Source organism: Mixophyes fleayi, chromosome 10, assembly GCF_038048845.1.
Source record: "Mixophyes fleayi isolate aMixFle1 chromosome 10, aMixFle1.hap1, whole genome shotgun sequence".
NCBI classification, from domain to species: domain Eukaryota; kingdom Metazoa; phylum Chordata; class Amphibia; order Anura; family Limnodynastidae; genus Mixophyes; species Mixophyes fleayi.
Window position 1 is genome coordinate 104,780,874 of NC_134411.1, and position 25,120 is coordinate 104,805,993.

General features: G+C 41.6%; 2 protein-coding genes across 3 annotated transcripts in view; one reads left to right on the forward strand and one right to left on the reverse strand.

Moving 5' to 3' along the window:
- DRC7 (dynein regulatory complex subunit 7) overlaps positions 1-5,349 on the reverse strand; it is a 50,696-nt gene extending 45,347 nt beyond the window's left edge. Inside the window, exon 1 of the mRNA XM_075189444.1 lies at positions 5,291-5,349. The gene's annotated coding sequence lies outside the window, so the exon portion shown is untranslated. The remainder of the gene's footprint in view (positions 1-5,290) is intronic.
- Positions 5,350-5,352: 3 nt separating this feature from the next.
- Positions 5,353-24,931, forward strand: LOC142104649 (pancreatic secretory granule membrane major glycoprotein GP2-like). Of its 2 annotated transcripts, none has more exons than XM_075189446.1 (9): positions 5,353-5,429; positions 6,043-6,121; positions 18,632-18,817; positions 18,980-19,176; positions 19,608-19,777; positions 21,650-21,892; positions 22,006-22,162; positions 23,613-23,733; positions 24,723-24,929. In XM_075189446.1, exons 1-9 carry the CDS (start codon positions 5,418-5,420, stop codon positions 24,860-24,862), a joined length of 1,305 nt encoding a protein of 434 aa, XP_075045547.1. In that variant the 5' UTR covers positions 5,353-5,417; the 3' UTR covers positions 24,863-24,929. The 2 variants fall into 2 exon arrangements, with proteins under 2 accessions (XP_075045547.1, XP_075045546.1); XM_075189445.1 differs by lacking the exon at positions 5,353-5,429 and adding an exon at positions 5,449-5,570 and having other exon boundaries at positions 24,723-24,931.
- Positions 24,932-25,120: the final 189 nt, after the last annotated feature.

The following is a 25,120-nucleotide window of genomic DNA, read 5'->3' on the forward strand; positions in this document are numbered from 1 at the left end:
TACATCATTATCCAGGAGGTAGATACATCATTATCCAGGGGGTAGGTACATCATTATCCAGGAGGGAGGTACATCATTACTCAGGAGGTAGGTACATCATTATACAGGAGGTAGGTACATCATTATCCGGGGGGTAGGTACATCATTATCCAGGAGGTAGGTACATCATTATCCAGGAGGTAGGTACATCCTTATCCAAGAGGTAGGTACACCATTATCCAGGAGGTAGGTACATCCTTATCCAAGAGGTAGGTACACCATTATCCAGGAGGTAGGTGCACCATTATCCAGGAGGTAGGTACATCCTTATCCAAGAGGTAGGTACATCCTTATCCAGGAGGTAGGTGCACCATTATCCAGGAGGTAGGTACATCCTTATCCAGGGGGTAGGTACATCCTAATCCAAGAGGTAGGTACATCATTATCTAGGAGGTAGGTACATCATTATCCAAGAGGTAGGTACATCATTATCCAGGAGGTAGGTACATCCTTATCCAAGAGGTAGGTACATCATTATCCAGGAGGTAGGTACATCATTATCTAGGAGGTAGGTACATCATTATCCAAGAGGTAGGTACACCATTATCCAGGAGGTAGGTACATCATTATCCAGGAGGTAGGTACATCCTTATCCAAGAGGTAGGTACACCATTATCCAGGAGGTAGGTGCACCATTATCCAGGAGGTAGGTACATCCTTATCCAAGAGGTAGGTACATCCTTATCCAGGAGGTAGGTGCACCATTATCCAGGAGGTAGGTACATCATTATCCAGGGGGTAGGTACATCTTAATCCAAGAGGTAGGTACATCATTATCTAGGAGGTAGGTACATCATTATCCAAGAGGTAGGTACATCATTATCCAGGAGGTAGGTACATCCTTATCCAAGAGGTAGGTACATCATTATCCAGGAGGTAGGTACATCATTATCTAGGAGGTAGGTACATCATTATCCAAGAGGTAGGTACATCATTACCCAGGGGGTAGGAACATCATTATCCAGGAGGTAGGTACACCATTACCCACGAGGTAGGTACATCATTATCTAGGAGGTAGGTACATCATTATCCAGGAGGTAGGTACACCATTATCCACGAGGTAGGTACATCATTATCCAAGAGGTAGGTACATCATTATCCAAGAGGTAGGTACATCATTATCTAGGAGGTAGGTACATCATTATTCAAGAGGTAGGTACACCATTATCCAGGAGGTAGGTACATTATTATCCAGGAGGTAGGTACATCCTTATCCAAGTCTACCATCACGAGAGTAAATACAGAGAGCTCACCACATGGTACAAACTGTTCATAAACCTCAAGAATAAAAAGCCCAGATTAGACTTGGCAATAACATGTAACACAGCCCAGTTGTGGAGCAGTAATCTATGGACAGATGTAGCTAAGATCATCCTGTACCAGAATGATGGGAGTATGGAGTAATGACACATGACCCGAAGGCTACCACATCATCTGTAGGACACGGTGGAGGCGGTGTCATGGCATGGGCACACATGGCTTCCAGTGGCACCGGGTCACTAGTGGTTATTGATGATGTGATAGAAGCAGCCGTATATAATACTGATTCTAGTAATAAGATACATTGTATATAATACTGATTATAGTAATAAGATACATTGTATATAATACTGATTGTAGTATAATAAGATACATTGTATATAATACTGATTGTAGTAATAAGATACATTGTATATAATACTGATTCTAGTAATAAGATACATTGTATATAATACTGATTCTAGTATAATAAGATACATTGTATATAATACTGATTATAGTACAATAAGATACATTGTATATAACACTGATTCTAGTATAATAAGATACATTGTATATAATACTGATTCTAGTATAATAAGATACATTGTATATAACACTGATTCTAGTATAATAAGATACATTGATTATAATACTGATTCTAGTACAATAAGATACATTGTATATAATACTGATTCTAGTAATAAGATACATTGTATATAATACTGATTCTAGTACAATAAGATACATTGTATATAATAATGATTCTAGTATAATAAGATACATTGTATATAATACTGATTCTAGTACAGTAAGATACATTGTATATAATACTGATTCTAGTACAATAAGATACATTGTATATAATACTGATTGTAGTATAATAAGATACATTGTATATAATACTGATTCTAGTACAATAAGATACATTGTATATAATACTGATTCTAGTACAATAAGATACATTGTATATAATACTGATTGTAGTATAATAAGATACATTGTATATAATACTGATTGTAGTATAATAAGATACATTGTATATAATACTGATTGTAGTATAATAAGATACATTGTATATAATACTGATTCTAGTATAATAAGATACATTGTATATAATACTGATTCTAGTATAATAAGATACATTGTATATAATACTGATTGTAGTATAATAAGATACATTGTATATAATACTGATTCTAGTATAATAAGATACATTGTATATAGTACTGATTGTAGTATAATAAGATACATTGTATATAATACTGATTGTAGTATAATAAGATACATTGTATATAATACTGATTCTAGTATAATAAGATACATTGTATATAATACTGATTGTAGTATAATAAGATACATTGTATATAATACTGATTATAGTACAATAAGATACATTGTATATAATACTGATTCTAGTAATAAGATATATTGTATATAATACTGATTCTAGTATAATAAGATATATTGTATATAATACTGATTCTAGTATAATAAGATACATTGTATATAATACTGATTCTAGTACAATAAGATACATTGTATATAATACTGATTCTAGTATAATAAGATGCATTGTATATAATACTGATTCTAGTATAATAAGATACATTGTATATAATACTGATTCTAGTATAATAAGATACATTGTATATAATACTGATTCTAGTATAATAAGATACATTGTATATAATACTGATTGTAGTATAATAAGATACATTGTATATAATACTGATTGTAGTATAATAAGATACATTGTATATAATACTGATTGTAGTATAATAAGATACATTGTATATAATACTGATTCTAATATAATAAGATACATTGTATATAATACTGATTCTAGTATAATAAGATACATTGTATATAATACTGATTCTAGTATAATAAGATACATTGTATATAATACTGATTCTAGTATAATAAGATACATTGTATATAATACTGATTCTAGTACAATAAGATACATTGTATATAATACTGATTCTAGTATAATAAGATACATTGTATATAATACTGATTCTAGTACAATAAGATACATTGTATATAATACTGATTCTAGTATAATAAGATACATTGTATATAATACTGATTATAGTACAATAAGATACATTGTATATAATACTGATTATAGTACAATAAGATACATTGTATATAATACTGATTCTAGTAATAAGATACATTGTATATAATACTGATTCTAGTAATAAGATACATTGTATATAATACTGATTGAAGTATAATAAGATACATTGTATATAATACTGATTCTAGTAATAAGATACATTGTATATAATGCTGATTCTAGTATAATAAGATACATTGTATATAATACTGATTATAGCACAATAAGATACATTGTATATAACACTGATTCTAGTATAATAAGATACATTGTATATAATACTGATTGTAGTATAATAAGATACATTGTATATAATACTGATTCTAGTACAATAAGATACATTGTATATAATACTTATTCTAGTATAATAAGATACATTGTACATAATGCTGATTCTAATATAATAAGATACATTGTATATAATACTGATTCTAGTACAATAAGATACATTGTATATAATACTGATTCTAGTATAATAAGATACATTGTATATAATACTGATTCTAGTATAATAAGATACATTGTATATAATACTGATTCTAGTATAATAAGATACATTGTATATAATACTGATTCTAGTATAATAAGATACATTGTATATAATACTGATTCTAGTATAATAAGATACATTGTATATAATACTGATTCTAGTATAATAAGATACATTGTATATAATACTGATTCTAGTACAATAAGATACATTGTATATAATACTGATTCTAGTACAATAAGATACATTGTATATAATACTGATTCTAGTATAATAAGATACATTGTATATAATACTGATTGTAGTATAATAAGATACATTGTATATAATACTGATTGTAGTATAATAAGATACATTGTATATAATACTGACTCTAGTATAATAAGATACATTGTATATAATACTGATTGTAGTATAATAAGATACATTGTATATAATACTGATTGTAGTATAATAAGATACATTGTATATAATACTGATTGTAGTATAATAAGATACATTGTATATAATACTGATTGTAGTATAATAAGATACATTGTATATAATACTGATTATAGCACAATAAGATACATTGTATATAATAAGATACATTGTATATAATACTGATTCTAGTACAATAAGATACATTGTATATAATAAGATACATTGTATATAACACTGATTCTAGTACAATAAGATACATTGTATATAACACTGATTGTAGTACAATAAGATACATTGTATATAACACTGATTGTAGTATAATAAGATACATTGTATATAATACTGATTGTAGTATAATAAGATACATTGTATATAATACTGATTGTAGTATAATAAGATACATTGTATATAATACGGATTGTAGTATAATAAGATACATTGTATATAATACTGATTCTAGTATAATAAGATACATTGTATATAACACTGATTCTAGTATAATAAGATACATTGTATATAATACTGATTGTGGTATAATAAGATACATTGTATATAATACTGATTCTAGTATAATAAGATACATTGTATATAATAAGATACATTGTATATAATACTGATTCTAGTACAATAAGATACATTGTATATAATAAGATACATTGTATATAACACTGATTATAGTACAATAAGATACATTGTATATAACACTGATTGTAGTATAATAAGATACATTGTATATAATACTGATTGTAGTATAATAAGATACATTGTATATAATACTGATTGTAGTATAATAAGATACATTGTATATAATACTGATTGTAGTATAATAAGATACATTGTATATAATACTGATTGTAGTATAATAAGATACATTGTATATAATACTGATTGTAGTATAATAAGATACATTGTATATAATACTGATTGTAGTATAATAAGATACATTGTATATTACAGTAATCATACTGCACCTGTCTCTGGCACTAATTACACTCTGGTGTGCATCACGTTACCCGGGTTACCACACCGGAAGCAGGAAGCTGCATGGCCGCACGGGCTGCTGGGAGATGTAGTTTTCTTTGTCAGTCTCCTGTGTGAATGTCATACATGGTGATTATAGTGTATGAAACTATAGTGCAGGGAATGCTGGGGCAGAGCTGTGGGGAGAGAAGGGTTAAGCTGGTGATTGACAGCTGCTTCTTATTAAAGCAGGGCAGGGAGAGGGCTCCTCTGTCCTCAGAAGTCAGGAAGGTACATTATTATATGGGGATAGGGAGGGGAGTGAGCAGGAGTTATGATGTATGCTTTGTATGGGGATATATATATATATATATTTATTTACTCTTGTAAAAACCTTAGGAATCAGATAGTTCTATAGTCTCCTATTCTCTGCATGTGTCACTCAGCTGTATAAAATCTGACCCCAGCTATAACTTATTCAGAATTATGTCTGCTACGCTGTATATATTGAGTGATGTTTGTGGTAGTCTAATTTTATTTTTGTTCCATAGTAAAACAACTTTTGTGCTTTTTGCTTTTTTATATTTAAGATTTAGTTGTAATATTTGTAAATGTCAGTGGTGATGTAATAAGACTTGTGGTAAATGGAATATTCTAGACACTGTGTAATGACTTCTTGATGGCCGCTATATGACAGATATGTCTGTAGATGCAGGAATATTGTGTATATATAGTTGCTGACTATCTCCTTTCTGTTGTTTAGATGGCGTTCTTGGACTTTACCAAACTGCTTATTGCTTTATTGGGGACCCTGACCCTGGTCAGCCCACAAGGGATTCAGAGTAAGGACTGTCCACTAATACTTTCCTATGGGATGAGGCTGAAGCTGGGATAATGTCCCTGTGTTTGTCTCATGGAAACTCAGATAATCCTTTTATTACACAATATCTTGTAGATTATTTCTATATGGTAGATATAAGCTAGTATCTTCCATGACAACAGGGGGCACTATTTTGTAAGTCAGTGGTTGACTGCAGTGTGGCAGCTTCCATTCAATACGTAGAGAAATAAGAGTCCAATTACAGTAGAGTCCTGTGAGAGAAAATAGACCCAAATTACCCATTATTTTATGTGGTCTCCATAATACCCAGTAAGATGCATAAATAAAGTGCTTACACGGAGGAATGTCAGTTACCCTCAGGGAGCCTGGTGATCCTTCTCCTTATTACTGATGGGGCACTATGTTATGTATGATGCCAGCCTGGTGATCCTTCTCCTTATTACTGATGGAGCACAATCTATATAATGTATGATGCCAGCCTGGTGATCCATCTCCTTATTACTGATGGGGGCACTATATAATGTATGATGCCAGCCTGGTGATCCATCTCCTTATTACTGATGGGGCACTATGTAATGTATGATGCCAGCCTGGTGATCCATCTCCTTATTACTGATGGAGCACAATCTATATAATGTATGATGCCAGCCTGGTGATCCATCTCCTTATTACTGATGGAGCACAATCTATATAATGTATGATGCCAGCCTGGTGATCCATCTCCTTATTACTGATGGAGCACAATCTATATAATGTATGATGCCAGCCTGGTGATCCATCTCCTTATTACTGATGGAGCACAATCTATATAATGTATGATGCCAGCCTGGTGATCCTTCTCCTTATTACTGATGGGGGCACTATGTAATGCATGATGCCAGCCTGGTGATCCATCTCCTTATTACTGATGGAGCACAATCTATATAATGTATGATGCCAGCCTGGTGATCCATCTCCTTATTACTGATGGGGCACAATCTATATAATGTATGATGCCAGCCTGGTGATCCTTCTCCTTATTACTGATGGGGGCACTATGTAATGTATGATGCCAGCCTGGTGATCCGTCTCCTTATTACTGATGGAGCACAATCTATATAATGTATGATGCCAGCCTGGTGATCCTTCTCCTTATTACTGATGGGGGCACTATGTAATGTATGATGCCAGCCTGGTGATCCGTCTCCTTATTACTGATGGAGCACAATCTATATAATGTATGATGCCAGCCTGGTGATCCATCTCCTTATTACTGATGGGGGCACTATGTAATGTATGATGCCAGCCTGGTGATCCGTCTCCTTATTACTGATGGAGCACAATCTATATAATGTATGATGCCAGCCTGGTGATCCGTCTCCTTATTACTGATGGAGCACAATCTATATAATGTATGATGCCAGCCTGGTGATCCTTCTCCTTATTACTGATGGGGGCACTATGTAATGTATGATGCCAGCCTGGTGATCCGTCTCCTTATTACTGATGGAGCACAATCTATATAATGTATGATGCCAGCCTGGTGATCCATCTCCTTATTACTGATGGGGGGCACTATGTAATGTATGGTGCCAGCCTGGTGATCCATCTCCTTATTACTGATGGGGCACTATGTAATGTATGATGCCAGCCTGGTGATCCATCTCCTTATTACTGATGGGGCACTATGTAATGTATGATGCCAGCCTGGTGATCCATCTCCTTATTACTGATGGGGGCACTATGTAATGTACTGTGCCAGCCTGGTGATCCATCTCCTTATTACTGATGGGGGCACTATGTAATGTATGGTGCCAGCCTGGTGATCCATCTCCTTATTACTGATGGGGGCACTATGTAATGTATGGTGCCAGCCTGGTGATCCATCTCCTTATTACTGATGGGGCACTATGTAATGTACGGTGCCAGCCTGGTGATCCATCTCCTTATTACTGATGGGGGCACTATGTAATGTATGATGCCAGCCTGGTGATCCATCTCCTTATTACTGATGGGGCACTATGTAATGTACGGTGCCAGCCTGGTGATCCATCTCCTTATTACTGATGGGGGCACTATGTAATGTATGGTGCCAGCCTGGTGATCCTTCTCCTTATTACTGATGGGGGCACTATGTAATGTATGATGCCAGCCTGGTGATCCTTCTCCTTATTACTGATGGGGCACTATGTAATGTACGGTGCCAGCCTGGTGATCCGTCTCCTTATTACTGATGGGGGCACTATGTAATGTATGATGCCAGCCTGGTGATCCATCTCCTTATTACTGATGGGGCACTATATAATGTACGGTGCCAGCCTGGTGATCCGTATCCTTATTACTGATGGGGCACTATGTAATGTACGGTGCCAGCCTGGTGATCCTTCTCCTTATTACTGATGGGGGCACTATATAATGTATGATGCCAGCCTGGTGATCCTTCTCCTTATTACTGATGGGGGCACTATATAATGTATGATGCCAGCCTGGTGATCCTTCTCCTTATTACTGATGGGGGCACTATATAATGTATGATGCCAGCCTGGTGATCCATCTCCTTATTACTGATGGAGCACAATCTATATAATGTATGATGCCAGCCTGGTGATCCATCTCCTTATTACTGATGGGGGCACTATGTAATGTATGATGCCAGCCTGGTGATCCTTCTCCTTATTACTGATGGGGCACTATGTAATGTACGGTGCCAGCCTGGTGATCCGTCTCCTTATTACTGATGGGGCACTATGTAATGTACTGCGCCAGCCTGGTGATCCGTCTCCTTATTACTGATGGAGCACAATCTATATAATGTATGATGCCAGCCTGGTGATCCATCTCCTTATTACTGATGGGGCACTATGTAATGTATGATGCCAGCCTGGTGATCCGTCTCCTTATTACTGATGGGGCACTATGTAATGTACGGTGCCAGCCTGGTGATCCTTCTCCTTATTACTGATGGGGGCACTATGTAATGTATGGTGCCAGCCTGGTGATCCGTCTCCTTATTACTGATGGGGGCACTATGTAATGTACTGTGCCAGCCTGGTGATCCTTCTCCTTATTACTGATGGGGGCACTATGTAATGTATGATGCCAGCCTGGTGATCCTTCTCCTTATTACTGATGGGGCACAATCTATATAATGTATGGTGCCAGCCTGGTGATCCGTCTCCTTATTACTGATGGGGGCACTATGTAATGTACTGTGCCAGCCTGGTGATCCTTCTCCTTATTACTGATGGGGGCACTATATAATGTATGATGCCAGCCTGGTGATCCTTCTCCTTATTACTGATGGGGGCACTATATAATGTATGATGCCAGCCTGGTGATCCATCTCCTTATTACTGATGGAGCACAATCTATATAATGTATGATGCCAGCCTGGTGATCCATCTCCTTATTACTGATGGGGGCACTATGTAATGTATGATGCCAGCCTGGTGATCCTTCTCCTTATTACTGATGGGGCACTATGTAATGTACGGTGCCAGCCTGGTGATCCGTCTCCTTATTACTGATGGGGCACTATGTAATGTATGGTGCCAGCCTGGTGATCCATCTCCTTATTACTGATGGGGCACTATGTAATGTACTGCGCCAGCCTGGTGATCCGTCTCCTTATTACTGATGGGGGCACTATGTAATGTACTGTGCCAGCCTGGTGATCCTTCTCCTTATTACTGATGGGGGCACTATATAATGTATGATGCCAGCCTGGTGATCCTTCTCCTTATTACTGATGGGGGCACTATATAATGTATGATGCCAGCCTGGTGATCCATCTCCTTATTACTGATGGAGCACAATCTATATAATGTATGATGCCAGCCTGGTGATCCATCTCCTTATTACTGATGCGGGCACTATGTAATGTATGATGCCAGCCTGGTGATCCGTCTCCTTATTACTGATGGGGCACTATATAATGTATGATGCCAGCCTGGTGATCCGTCTCCTTATTACTGATGGAGCACAATCTATATAATGTGTGGTGCCAGCCTGGTGATCCATCTCCTTATTACTGATGGGGGCACTATGTAATGTATGATGCCAGCCTGGTGATCCATCTCCTTATTACTGATGGGGGCACTATGTAATGTATGATGCCAGCCTGGTGATCCTTCTCCTTATTACTGATGGGGAGCACTATGTAATGTACGGTGCCAGCCTGGTGATCCGTCTCCTTATTACTGATGGGGGCACTATGTAATGTATGATGCCAGCCTGGTGATCCATCTCCTTATTACTGATGGGGGCACTATGTAATGTATGATGCCAGCCTGGTGATCCGTCTCCTTATTACTGATGGAGCACAATCTATATAATGTATGATGCCAGCCTGGTGATCCATCTCCTTATTACTGATGGGGCACTATGTAATGTATGATGCCAGCCTGGTGATCCATCTCCTTATTACTGATGGGGGCACTATGTAATGTATGATGCCAGCCTGGTGATCCGTCTCCTTATTACTGATGGAGCACAATCTATATAATGTATGATGCCAGCCTGGTGATCCTTCTCCTTATTACTGATGGGGGCACTATGTAATGTATGATGCCAGCCTGGTGATCCGTCTCCTTATTACTGATGGAGCACAATCTATATAATGTATGATGCCAGCCTGGTGATCCATCTCCTTATTACTGATGGGGGCACTATGTAATGTATGATGCCAGCCTGGTGATCCGTCTCCTTATTACTGATGGAGCACAATCTATATAATGTATGATGCCAGCCTGGTGATCCGTCTCCTTATTACTGATGGAGCACAATCTATATAATGTATGATGCCAGCCTGGTGATCCTTCTCCTTATTACTGATGGGGGCACTATGTAATGTATGATGCCAGCCTGGTGATCCGTCTCCTTATTACTGATGGAGCACAATCTATATAATGTATGATGCCAGCCTGGTGATCCATCTCCTTATTACTGATGGGGGGCACTATGTAATGTATGGTGCCAGCCTGGTGATCCATCTCCTTATTACTGATGGGGCACTATGTAATGTATGATGCCAGCCTGGTGATCCATCTCCTTATTACTGATGGGGCACTATGTAATGTATGATGCCAGCCTGGTGATCCATCTCCTTATTACTGATGGGGGCACTATGTAATGTATGGTGCCAGCCTGGTGATCCATCTCCTTATTACTGATGGGGGCACTATGTAATGTATGGTGCCAGCCTGCTGATCCATCTCCTTATTACTGATGGGGCACTATGTAATGTACGGTGCCAGCCTGGTGATCCATCTCCTTATTACTGATGGGGGCACTATGTAATGTATGATGCCAGCCTGGTGATCCATCTCCTTATTACTGATGGGGCACTATGTAATGTACGGTGCCAGCCTGGTGATCCATCTCCTTATTACTGATGGGGGCACTATGTAATGTATGGTGCCAGCCTGGTGATCCTTCTCCTTATTACTGATGGGGGCACTATGTAATGTGTGATGCCAGCCTGGTGATCCTTCTCCTTATTACTGATGGGGCACTATGTAATGTACGGTGCCAGCCTGGTGATCCGTCTCCTTATTACTGATGGGGGCACTATGTAATGTATGATGCCAGCCTGGTGATCCATCTCCTTATTACTGATGGGGCACTATATAATGTACGGTGCCAGCCTGGTGATCCGTATCCTTATTACTGATGGGGCACTATGTAATGTACGGTGCCAGCCTGGTGATCCTTCTCCTTATTACTGATGGGGGCACTATATAATGTATGATGCCAGCCTGGTGATCCTTCTCCTTATTACTGATGGGGGCACTATATAATGTATGATGCCAGCCTGGTGATCCTTCTCCTTATTACTGATGGGGGCACTATGTAATGTATGGTGCCAGCCTGGTGATCCGTCTCCTTATTACTGATGGGGGCACTATGTAATGTACTGTGCCAGCCTGGTGATCCTTCTCCTTATTACTGATGGGGGCACTATGTAATGTATGATGCCAGCCTGGTGATCCGTATCCTTATTACTGATGGGGCACTATGTAATGTACGGTGCCAGCCTGGTGATCCTTCTCCTTATTACTGATGGGGGCACTATATAATGTATGATGCCAGCCTGGTGATCCTTCTCCTTATTACTGATGGGGGCACTATATAATGTATGATGCCAGCCTGGTGATCCGTCTCCTTATTACTGATGGGGGCACTATGTAATGTACTGTGCCAGCCTGGTGATCCTTCTCCTTATTACTGATGGGGCACTATATAATGTACGGTGCCAGCCTGGTGATCCGTATCCTTATTACTGATGGGGCACTATGTAATGTACTGTGCCAGCCTGGTGATCCTTCTCCTTATTACTGATGGGGGCACTATGTAATGTATGATGCCAGCCTGGTGATCCTTCTCCTTATTACTGATGGGGCACAATCTATATAATGTATGGTGCCAGCCTGGTGATCCGTCTCCTTATTACTGATGGGGGCACTATGTAATGTACTGTGCCAGCCTGGTGATCCTTCTCCTTATTACTGATGGGGGCACTATATAATGTATGATGCCAGCCTGGTGATCCTTCTCCTTATTACTGATGGGGGCACTATATAATGTATGATGCCAGCCTGGTGATCCATCTCCTTATTACTGATGGAGCACAATCTATATAATGTATGATGCCAGCCTGGTGATCCATCTCCTTATTACTGATGGGGGCACTATGTAATGTATGATGCCAGCCTGGTGATCCTTCTCCTTATTACTGATGGGGCACTATGTAATGTACGGTGCCAGCCTGGTGATCCGTCTCCTTATTACTGATGGGGCACTATGTAATGTATGGTGCCAGCCTGGTGATCCATCTCCTTATTACTGATGGGGCACTATGTAATGTACTGCGCCAGCCTGGTGATCCGTCTCCTTATTACTGATGGGGGCACTATGTAATGTACTGTGCCAGCCTGGTGATCCTTCTCCTTATTACTGATGGGGGCACTATATAATGTATGATGCCAGCCTGGTGATCCTTCTCCTTATTACTGATGGGGGCACTATATAATGTATGATGCCAGCCTGGTGATCCATCTCCTTATTACTGATGGAGCACAATCTATATAATGTATGATGCCAGCCTGGTGATCCATCTCCTTATTACTGATGCGGGCACTATGTAATGTATGATGCCAGCCTGGTGATCCGTCTCCTTATTACTGATGGGGCACTATATAATGTATGATGCCAGCCTGGTGATCCGTCTCCTTATTACTGATGGAGCACAATCTATATAATGTGTGGTGCCAGCCTGGTGATCCATCTCCTTATTACTGATGGGGGCACTATGTAATGTATGATGCCAGCCTGGTGATCCATCTCCTTATTACTGATGGGGGCACTATGTAATGTATGATGCCAGCCTGGTGATCCTTCTCCTTATTACTGATGGGGAGCACTATGTAATGTACGGTGCCAGCCTGGTGATCCGTCTCCTTATTACTGATGGGGGCACTATGTAATGTATGATGCCAGCCTGGTGATCCATCTCCTTATTACTGATGGGGGCACTATGTAATGTATGATGCCAGCCTGGTGATCCGTCTCCTTATTACTGATGGAGCACAATCTATATAATGTATGATGCCAGCCTGGTGATCCATCTCCTTATTACTGATGGGGCACTATGTAATGTATGATGCCAGCCTGGTGATCCATCTCCTTATTACTGATGGGGGCACTATGTAATGTATGATGCCAGCCTGGTGATCCGTCTCCTTATTACTGATGGAGCACAATCTATATAATGTATGATGCCAGCCTGGTGATCCTTCTCCTTATTACTGATGGGGGCACTATGTAATGTATGATGCCAGCCTGGTGATCCGTCTCCTTATTACTGATGGAGCACAATCTATATAATGTATGATGCCAGCCTGGTGATCCATCTCCTTATTACTGATGGGGGCACTATGTAATGTATGATGCCAGCCTGGTGATCCGTCTCCTTATTACTGATGGAGCACAATCTATATAATGTATGATGCCAGCCTGGTGATCCGTCTCCTTATTACTGATGGAGCACAATCTATATAATGTATGATGCCAGCCTGGTGATCCTTCTCCTTATTACTGATGGGGGCACTATGTAATGTATGATGCCAGCCTGGTGATCCGTCTCCTTATTACTGATGGAGCACAATCTATATAATGTATGATGCCAGCCTGGTGATCCATCTCCTTATTACTGATGGGGGGCACTATGTAATGTATGGTGCCAGCCTGGTGATCCATCTCCTTATTACTGATGGGGCACTATGTAATGTATGATGCCAGCCTGGTGATCCATCTCCTTATTACTGATGGGGCACTATGTAATGTATGATGCCAGCCTGGTGATCCATCTCCTTATTACTGATGGGGGCACTATGTAATGTATGGTGCCAGCCTGGTGATCCATCTCCTTATTACTGATGGGGGCACTATGTAATGTATGGTGCCAGCCTGCTGATCCATCTCCTTATTACTGATGGGGCACTATGTAATGTACGGTGCCAGCCTGGTGATCCATCTCCTTATTACTGATGGGGGCACTATGTAATGTATGATGCCAGCCTGGTGATCCATCTCCTTATTACTGATGGGGCACTATGTAATGTACGGTGCCAGCCTGGTGATCCATCTCCTTATTACTGATGGGGGCACTATGTAATGTATGGTGCCAGCCTGGTGATCCTTCTCCTTATTACTGATGGGGGCACTATGTAATGTGTGATGCCAGCCTGGTGATCCTTCTCCTTATTACTGATGGGGCACTATGTAATGTACGGTGCCAGCCTGGTGATCCGTCTCCTTATTACTGATGGGGGCACTATGTAATGTATGATGCCAGCCTGGTGATCCATCTCCTTATTACTGATGGGGCACTATATAATGTACGGTGCCAGCCTGGTGATCCGTATCCTTATTACTGATGGGGCACTATGTAATGTACGGTGCCAGCCTGGTGATCCTTCTCCTTATTACTGATGGGGGCACTATATAATGTATGATGCCAGCCTGGTGATCCTTCTCCTTATTACTGATGGGGGCACTATATAATGTATGATGCCAGCCTGGTGATCCTTCTCCTTATTACTGATGGGGGCACTATGTAATGTATGGTGCCAGCCTGGTGATCCGTCTCCTTATTACTGATGGGGGCACTATGTAATGTACTGTGCCAGCCTGGTGATCCTTCTCCTTATTACTGATGGGGGCACTATGTAATGTATGATGCCAGCCTGGTGATCCGTATCCTTATTACTGATGGGGCACTATGTAATGTACGGTGCCAGCCTGGTGATCCTTCTCCTTATTACTGATGGGGGCACTATATAATGTATGATGCCAGCCTGGTGATCCTTCTCCTTATTACTGATGGGGGCACTATATAATGTATGATGCCAGCCTGGTGATCCGTCTCCTTATTACTGATGGGGGCACTATGTAATGTACTGTGCCAGCCTGGTGATCCTTCTCCTTATTACTGATGGGGCACTATATAATGTACGGTGCCAGCCTGGTGATCCGTATCCTTATTACTGATGGGGCACTATGTAATGTACGGTGCCAGCCTGGTGATCCTTCTCCTTATTACTGATGGGGGCACTATATAATGTATGATGCCAGCCTGGTGATCCTTCTCCTTATTACTGATGGGGGCACTATATAATGTATGATGCCAGCCTGGTGATCCTTCTCCTTATTACTGATGGGGGCACTATATAATGTATGATGCCAGCCTGGTGATCCATCTCCTTATTACTGATGGAGCACTATCTATATAATGTATGATGCCAGCCTGGTGATCCATCTCCTTATTACTGATGGGGGCACTATGTAATGTATGATGCCAGCCTGGTGATCCTTCTCCTTATTACTGATGGGGCACTATGTAATGTACGGTGCCAGCCTGGTGATCCGTCTCCTTATTACTGATGGGGCACTATGTAATGTACTGCGCCAGCCTGGTGATCCGTCTCCTTATTACTGATGGAGCACAATCTATATAATGTATGATGCCAGCCTGGTGATCCATCTCCTTATTACTGATGGGGCACTATGTAATGTATGATGCCAGCCTGGTGATCCGTCTCCTTATTACTGATGGGGCACTATGTAATGTACGGTGCCAGCCTGGTGATCCTTCTCCTTATTACTGATGGGGGCACTATGTAATGTATGGTGCCAGCCTGGTGATCCGTCTCCTTATTACTGATGGGGGCACTATGTAATGTACTGTGCCAGCCTGGTGATCCTTCTCCTTATTACTGATGGGGGCACTATGTAATGTATGATGCCAGCCTGGTGATCCTTCTCCTTATTACTGATGGGGCACAATTTATATAATGTATGGTGCCAGCCTGGTGATCTGTCTCCTTATTACTGATGGGGGCACTATGTAATGTACTGTGCCAGCCTGGTGATCCTTCTCCTTATTACTGATGGGGGCACTATATAATGTATGATGCCAGCCTGGTGATCCTTCTCCTTATTACTGATGGGGGCACTATATAATGTATGATGCCAGCCTGGTGATCCATCTCCTTATTACTGATGGAGCACAATCTATATAATGTATGATGCCAGCCTGGTGATCCATCTCCTTATTACTGATGGGGGCACTATGTAATGTATGATGCCAGCCTGGTGATCCTTCTCCTTATTACTGATGGGGCACTATGTAATGTACGGTGCCAGCCCGGTGATCCGTCTCCTTATTACTGATGGGGCACTATGTAATGTATGGTGCCAGCCTGGTGATCCATCTCCTTATTACTGATGGGGCACTATGTAATGTACTGCGCCAGCCTGGTGATCCGTCTCCTTATTACTGATGGGGGCACTATGTAATGTACTGTGCCAGCCTGGTGATCCTTCTCCTTATTACTGATGGGGGCACTATATAATGTATGATGCCAGCCTGGTGATCCATCTCCTTATTACTGATGGAGCACAATCTATATAATGTATGATGCCAGCCTGGTGATCCGTCTCCTTATTACTGATGGGGGCACTATATAATGTATGATGCCAGCCTGGTGATCCTTCTCCTTATTACTGATGGGGGCACTATATAATGTATGATGCCAGCCTGGTGATCCATCTCCTTATTACTGATGGAGCACAATCTATATAATGTATGATGCCAGCCTGGTGATCCATCTCCTTATTACTGATGGGGGCACTATGTAATGTATAATGCCAGCCTGGTGATCCGTCTCCTTATTACTGATGGGGCACTATATAATGTATGATGCCAGCCTGGTGATCCGTCTCCTTATTACTGATGGAGCACAATCTATATAATGTGTGGTGCCAGTCTGGTGATCCATCTCCTTATTACTGATGGGGGCACTATGTAATGTATGATGCCAGCCTGGTGATCCATCTCCTTATTACTGATGGGGGCACTATGTAATGTATGATGCCAGCCTGGTGATCCTTCTCCTTATTACTGATGGGGAGCACTATGTAATGTACGGTGCCAGCCTGGTGATCCGTCTCCTTATTACTGATGGGGGCACTATGTAATGTATGATGCCAGCCTGGTGATCCATCTCCTTATTACTGATGGGGGCACTATGTAATGTATGATGCCAGCCTGGTGATCCGTCTCCTTATTACTGATGGAGCACAATCTATATAATGTATGATGCCAGCCTGGTGATCCATCTCCTTATTACTGATGGGGCACTATGTAATGTATGATGCCAGCCTGGTGATCCATCTCCTTATTACTGATGGGGGCACTATGTAATGTATGATGCCAGCCTGGTGATCCGTCTCCTTATTACTGATGGAGCACAATCTATATAATGTATGATGCCAGCCTGGTGATCCGTCTCCTTATTACTGATGGGGGCACTATGTAATGTACTGTGCCAGCCTGGTGATCCTTCTCCTTATTACTGATGGGGGCACTATGTAATGTATGATGCCAGCCTGGTGATCCGTCTCCTTATTACTGATGGGGGCACTATGTAATGTATGATGCCAGCCTGGTGATCCGTCTCCTTATTACTGATGGGGCACTATATAATGTATGATGCCAGCCTGGTGATCCGTCTCCTTATTACTGATGGAGCACAATCTATATAATGTATGATGCCAGCCTGGTGATCCATCTCCTTATTACTGATGGGGGCACTATGTAATGTATGATGCCAGCCTGGTGATCCTTCTCCTTATTACTGATGGGGAGCACTATGTAATGTACGGTGCCAGCCTGGTGATCCGTCTCCTTATTACTGTTGGGGCACTATATAATGTATGATGCCAGCCTGGTGATCCGTCTCCTTATTACTGATGGAGCACAATCTATATAATGTATGATGCCAGCCTGGTGATCCATCTCCTTATTACTGATGGGGGCACTATGTAATGTATGATGCCAGCCTGGTGATCCTTCTCCTTATTACTGATGGGGAGCACTATGTAATGTACGGTGCCAGCCTGGTGATCCGTCTCATTATTACTGTTGGGGCACAATCTATGTGATATACAGTAGTTTCTCCTCCTCAAACAGGGATAAATGCTGAAGATGATGTGGATGTGTTTTACCGGGAGCCGTGGCCCAATGGGGATGGTGCGGTTACCGTGTCAGGAGGCGCCTGTCCTACCAACCTGTGCAGGAATGGAGGATTGTGTCAGATGATTGGAGGAAAGCCTCAATGTCTCTGTAAACCAGGCTTCACTAACCACAACTGCCAAGGTACCGCAAGAAGGGACTGCATAGGGGGCTGTGGTGGGTTCCTGAATATATGTATGAGAAGGGTCACCATAAAATGTTCCTCATTCTGAGTAATAAGGCCTCATGGTCTTCTGCAGCTTCTTACCTTACACTTTGTAATATGTCTGAAACCCTCATTTCCAGATATGAAACTGGACCTGAGCTGCGATGAAGATGGAATGAAGCTCAAAGTCCAAAAGAGTATCCTCCATGAACTGAGTATAAACACCTCCATCCTACACACGTTCAACCCGCAGTGTAAAGTGCAGGACACGTCTAATCTGCATGTATCGGTCACGCTGACACACGCCAACCACACGCTTTGTGGAACCCGGGTCAAGGTAAAGAGTGTTTAGTCTTCTTGCCTGGAGGCATCGAGGATTTAGGGCAAATTAAATACGTTAATCCAAAGGAGCTCAGATTAGGAGGAAACCGACCTATTCACCCATGTAGTTAGATCACCCTTCAGTTGGTCCATAATACAATATTGTAGAGATGTGACTAATGATTGTGTAGCTATCTGGAACCACGGTACGGTCTCCTGCAGCCTCAGGTAAGGTTAAATCAGTTGTTGAACTGCTCAGTAGATACTGCCCCCCCCCACCCAAGCCCCGAATAGTGTACAGGTGAAAACTGGCTATTAACTGTACATTTCCCAAATACACAGTACAGAGCAGGGTTCTGTGTGGGGTCTGAGGACCATATGTGTAGCTCTCAGTATATGACCAATGTGTACGTTGTCCTGGCTCTAATATCTGCCTGTTTCTGGCAGGTGAATGGTACCCATCTGATTTACTCCAATGCACTGACCACAAGCTCAGAGAAGGCAGGGATACCTGGAACCGTAATATCCAGATCCGCAGACGTCAAGATTGGATTCTCCTGTGTGTATCCCTATGACCGTGTCGTGTCTCTGCCGTTCCCGCTGCTCACCAGTGACTCGTACGTATTAATTGGGAAAGGGTGGTTGCATGCTGGAGTAATTGGCATAAAACTAAAGGGCAGAATGTTCACTAGGATTTAGTAAATTAACCTTTATTCAGTGGCTGCAGACACAAGAGGACACGTCTGTTTCCTTTAGATATCATTCTTTATTTTAAAAAAAAAACAACGTAAGATTTTATAGATAGAACGGAAGTTTTATGACTGGTCTGACCCATTGCAGAATAGCGATTAGGAATAACCTCTTGTAAAGGAGTCCTGCTGATAATCTCCACCCTGTCAGGGGCTGGGGGGCATATGGCCCACTCCTCCCGGGGCTGATCCAGAGTGGGCTACCTTGGCATAGGTCAAGGGGCTTCTAGCATTTTTTTTTATTTTTTTTTGCCTTGTAAAACTTTCCTAATAGGCTGCTGAGTTTTACCAGCCCTGCCCTACGTTCACCCTCTTCCCGCGCAATGTGATCATAAAACCAACATTATGAACACACAATAACGAACAAATTTTCTTTTTATTTTAGTACTTATTCCCCAGAGTATTTCCAGCAGACATACTTATTAGCCCGTTTCTTCTCATAACTGAAGAGTTAATCCTGACATGTGCTCGAGCTCATCACAAACCGGCTTTAATAAGAACTGTGGCCTACACATCCTCCAGGCAGCCATATTGTGGGCGGAGCCCAGACACATGGAAAGCAGGAAAATCAGCTCATTGGGAAATAATGCCTCAAATACTGTTTATGAAGTGTCGGTCATGTCAATGGTTCCTGATAACATGATACATGCTAATCTCATGAATGTCTGTTCAGTGCACAGGATGGCTGACTTCATGGTAGATGACGAGACCTTATAATACTATTGTTCTTGTGGTCCAGTCTGCTCTAAGGATTGAATACTTCCAGTAGATAACACTTGATGTCCTTTGTGCACCTGATTGTTCACGTTCCTCCATACAGTACATATTCACCTGTTCTCCTGGAATTCCCCAGACTCTGAGGTTAGGGTGAGATCTCTGGGATAATGACCGACTCTCATGTAGTCCATACTTGACCTGGCTGCTGAGCAGGTGGAGGACACTAATCGCACACATTTCCCCGCCCACTTGATGATGCAGATGGTCATAAAGCCCCACCCACCTCTGAATGTGTGAGGACTACTATATAATAGAGGACAACTGCTGTACAGGGCTCTTGTAGGGTCACATTGAAGATTGTATTATCACAAATTGACTAATAGTGTTATGATAATAGAATGAATGAGCCATATACAGTACAACACCTCCCAGTAAGTCTTGGTGATGGCTCTCGTCTACTCTAGGTAGTCAGGATAGAATAGAACGAGTTTGTGGTAATGCAGACACCTAAATAAGTAATATATAATAATAGTATACTAAAGAGAAGGTCTATTTTGTATTACAGCAAATCCACGTTTGGGACGGACGGACATTCATTAGTGTTAGAAACCAGACGCTGCTCTAACCTTATAGAGCACAGACTTTCCCTCAGTGACAGAAGTGTCAATCCCAGATGGTCGGGGGTGATTATTTTGGTATGACTGGTCCCCAGGATTCTCCCAGTTAGATCACTGCGTAGTGTAATGACCGCTGTAGCCTGACCTAGGAGCCCACACTACCAGCACACTCCTCTCCAGATGCCTTTAGATTGGGTAGTACCATGTATCCTATATAGAGGTAACTGGTAGGAAAGGAGGAGCACATTGTAAAAGCTGAAACGTGATGCCAATTACGTGGTCGCCTATCTTAGACACTTCTGCATTCACTCACCTGTTCTGTAAGTGTCTATCTCCTATATGGGCCTCCTGTGAGGTCTGTTCTGGACCTTCTGCCTCTTATATTTTTTTTTCTTCTTGCATTTAGGCTGGTGACCTTCTTGTTGAAAGAAGGGGAGTTCAATGTTTCCATGACACTCCACCCGACGGCGGAGTTCCTGGAGCCGTATGAGCATCCCCCTGTCCTACCGCTGATCCACAGGCTCTATATCCAGTTACAGATCCATGGACATAGCCCACAAGACTTCTTCACCCTCAAGCTGGAAGAGTGCTGGGCCACCCCAGGAGCTGATCATGGCGGCAAGTTCAGACACCTCCTCATCTCTAATGGGTGAGGATTGTTACGTCGCCTTAGTACACAGTACACCTCCAGCCAGCTACTACCACAATGTGCCATTAATGTTTTGTTGAGTGGGCTAATTGGATGCTTTGTGCTCCCTGCAGGCAGGATAACGACTCCACGGTGGACATAATTAAATCTGAAGACAAGTCCCTGAGCCGATTCTCCTTGCAGATGTTCCGCTTTGTTGACTACCCAGAGTTCTACCTGCATTGTCGAATCTGGCTCTGCCAGCCCAACACCACCCAGTGCTGTGAGCGGGTAAGACACACTTGGTAGTAATGATCGATTCTCCTGTGGTTTAGTTTGCAGAACAATTGCTTACGCCTAGCTGTAAAGTTGGGCGACTACTTCTCTGAAGCCATCTATTGCTGGCATCCTCTAACTGGCAAACTGGGATGTTCCAGTTAAATAGTTGTAAGATATCCATGATGAAGAAAATTGGGGACTTGTCTGTCGCCAATCGTCCATCCTACCAAACTCTCCTAAGTCTACCTCTTCCTCTCCTCATAATCTCTATTCAGTATGCTCGAGCCCCACTTTATAACCTGCTGGTGGTTGGAAAATACGTAACTTAGTTTATGCAATGAGAATGAGTTGAATAAAGTACAAAGAAATACATAATGTGGCGTTAGCGGTAAATGTGCTGTAGAGATTCTTGTGAGCTGAGATACTACAGAAATACTAAGTCCTTCTATTGGAGACTCAGAGACAATCCCTATTAATGGTGACTCTTCCCACCTGTAACCTCACTGTTCCGCATGTTTCTGGCTGCCGGACTGCAAGTTGTCGGTGATGGTTCTATGACTCTGCTGCTGTCCCTTTACCTGGTGCTGATGAGATGAATCCTTCTTATTGGAGATCTGTTTTGCAGTAATTAATCTGTTTCTTGAGGACCCTGAATGATCACAAATGTCACAACTTGCCCCCTGCTATTGGTGCACACAGAATACACAGCCCACTTTCTGGGGTCAATAAGTTGTACGCGATGCAATATTGGGTGACTTACTTGCTTAGTTCCAATCTTACTGTCAGATCTGAGCAGTCAGGAGCTCTGCTCCATCCACTATGTCCAGCTCACGGCGGCCTTGTTCCAGTTGTCTTATAAAGCATATAAATTGTCTAGCGGCATGAAACAATCTAATTTACATATCTAAAAACAATTCCTGGGTGCAGGTTGTCTCCTACCTCATGGGTTTGGGGAGAGCTTGTTTCATAGACCACTGGCTCAGATTAGGATCCTAGTGGCTGGGATGTGTTTTGGGGTTAGAGGTACAACCTGTGCAGTATTAAATCTGGCAGAATCTGATGGTTTACAGCAGAGGTGTCCAAACTCTGTCCCCCAAGAGCTACCAATAGTCCATGTTTTCAGGATTTATTTCTTTTCTTTTTTTTTTCAAATTCTTTATTTAAAGAGGAAACGGCCTGAGAAATACAATTAACAGAATAAACAAGAAATTGTGAAGACACAGTGTCTCCTCACATTGTTTTATAAGGTTGTAGGGAGGGGGGTCAGATCAGGATTTCTTTAATCATGCAGAGGTGCGTTAATCTATTTCACTGGGTCAGTAATTCTCCCGCCTGTCCCTACAGACAGAAATCCTAACCATGAGCTGTTGGTAGCTCTTGAGGACTGAGTTTTGACACCTCTGGTTTAGATGAAAGTGTCTCCAGCAGCTCAGCTCTAAGATTAATGGATGTTTCCCTACAGCCTAGGCCTAACGCTGGACGACAGAGGAGAGACCTAGTTGACCCGTACAGGAAGGTGGTGTCTTGTGGGCCCATACGGTTGGTCAGGAACGTTGTGTCCAGCGCTGAGAATCCAGAATCTGGTAAGGGCTCATGCTTTCCTAGTAAAGATCATTCTGTGTGTAATATATAAATCTGGCCACAAGGGACAATCCTGGGGGTCACTGAACACCACGACGAGATTAATGTCCAGTCTGGTCCCAGACATGAGTGGGCTCAGTGTCCTATTTTGGGCCAGTTTACAGATCCGCTGTGATCTGGGTGTAGCTGCTGTAAGATGTGAGGACAGATTATACAACTAGAATCTATGGAGCCTTTGTGTCCTTGTGCTTGGACAATAGATTTACCCTAAATTCAGGTTCTATAAATAAGAAATGTATTTAAAATTTGGAATGGTAATTGCTCAAATCCTACTTTTAAAAAGACACGTCTTAAAATAAGAATATTACTGACTGACGTACATTAAACCTATGCTGGGAATGTTTACTTATCACAAGTGTGTACGGTTTACAAAACACACATTATATGCACATGTGAAAGGGCTTTTTATATCTACTAATCAAGATGGATATTGGACTGAGTGTGCGGAGGTTCAGGGCTGGTAGCCGCTGGTATCTTTAAAGGCGTGAAACTATGTATGACTCTGTAAACCAATGCTTCCGGTGTCTTCCTGCCTCTTCAGTAGTTTTTCTGCACATCACTTATATATTTTTGCATGAAATCCTAAATCGCAGAGAATCTGCCGCATACTCGTAGTGGAGGAATCCATCTTGTCTGCTAAATATTCCTAATACATCCAGTTAGCTCACGTCATACTCTCATGAAGGACAGAAGAATCCTAATGCTGCTGCCTCAGGAATGTTCCTCTCTGCGGGGTCGCCTGTCACCCACTCTGTACCACCAACAGGTCATGTTTTCAGTATTTCTGTCTGTAGAAACCGGCAGGATAACTACTGAACCAGCAAAATAGAAACCTGCCCTGTGCAAGGCTGCAGCAAACATGAGCTGTTGGTGGTACCTCTGCCTCATCTGGTGGTGCCTCTTCCTAATCTCCTGTTCTCTATCATTCCAGGACTGAGCCCATTTATTCTCCCAGGATCCTTAGCAGCCGGAGCCATTCTCCTCCTGCTCTGCTTGGTTGCTGTTGCAAAAGCAAAGACGGCCAGGCCGAGACCCCCCTGTGCTGTGCTGTACCCCCGACCCTTCAAATAAACATGTTTGGCTCTAACCCTCCTGTGATGCTTCTTGTGTCCCAAATAGTCAGCTGCTGACTCTACAGTGTGTTATGGAGGGGTCATAATGGGTCTATGTACAGAAATATATCATGTAGCTTGTAGATCTATAACCGAGTGATGGCAGGATACAAGTACAGAAGCAGAAAATGGTGTAAAGACATAAAATGAGAGACTGAGGGGGAAATGTGTGTGTGTGTGTGTGTGTATGTATGTATATATATGTGTATGTATATAT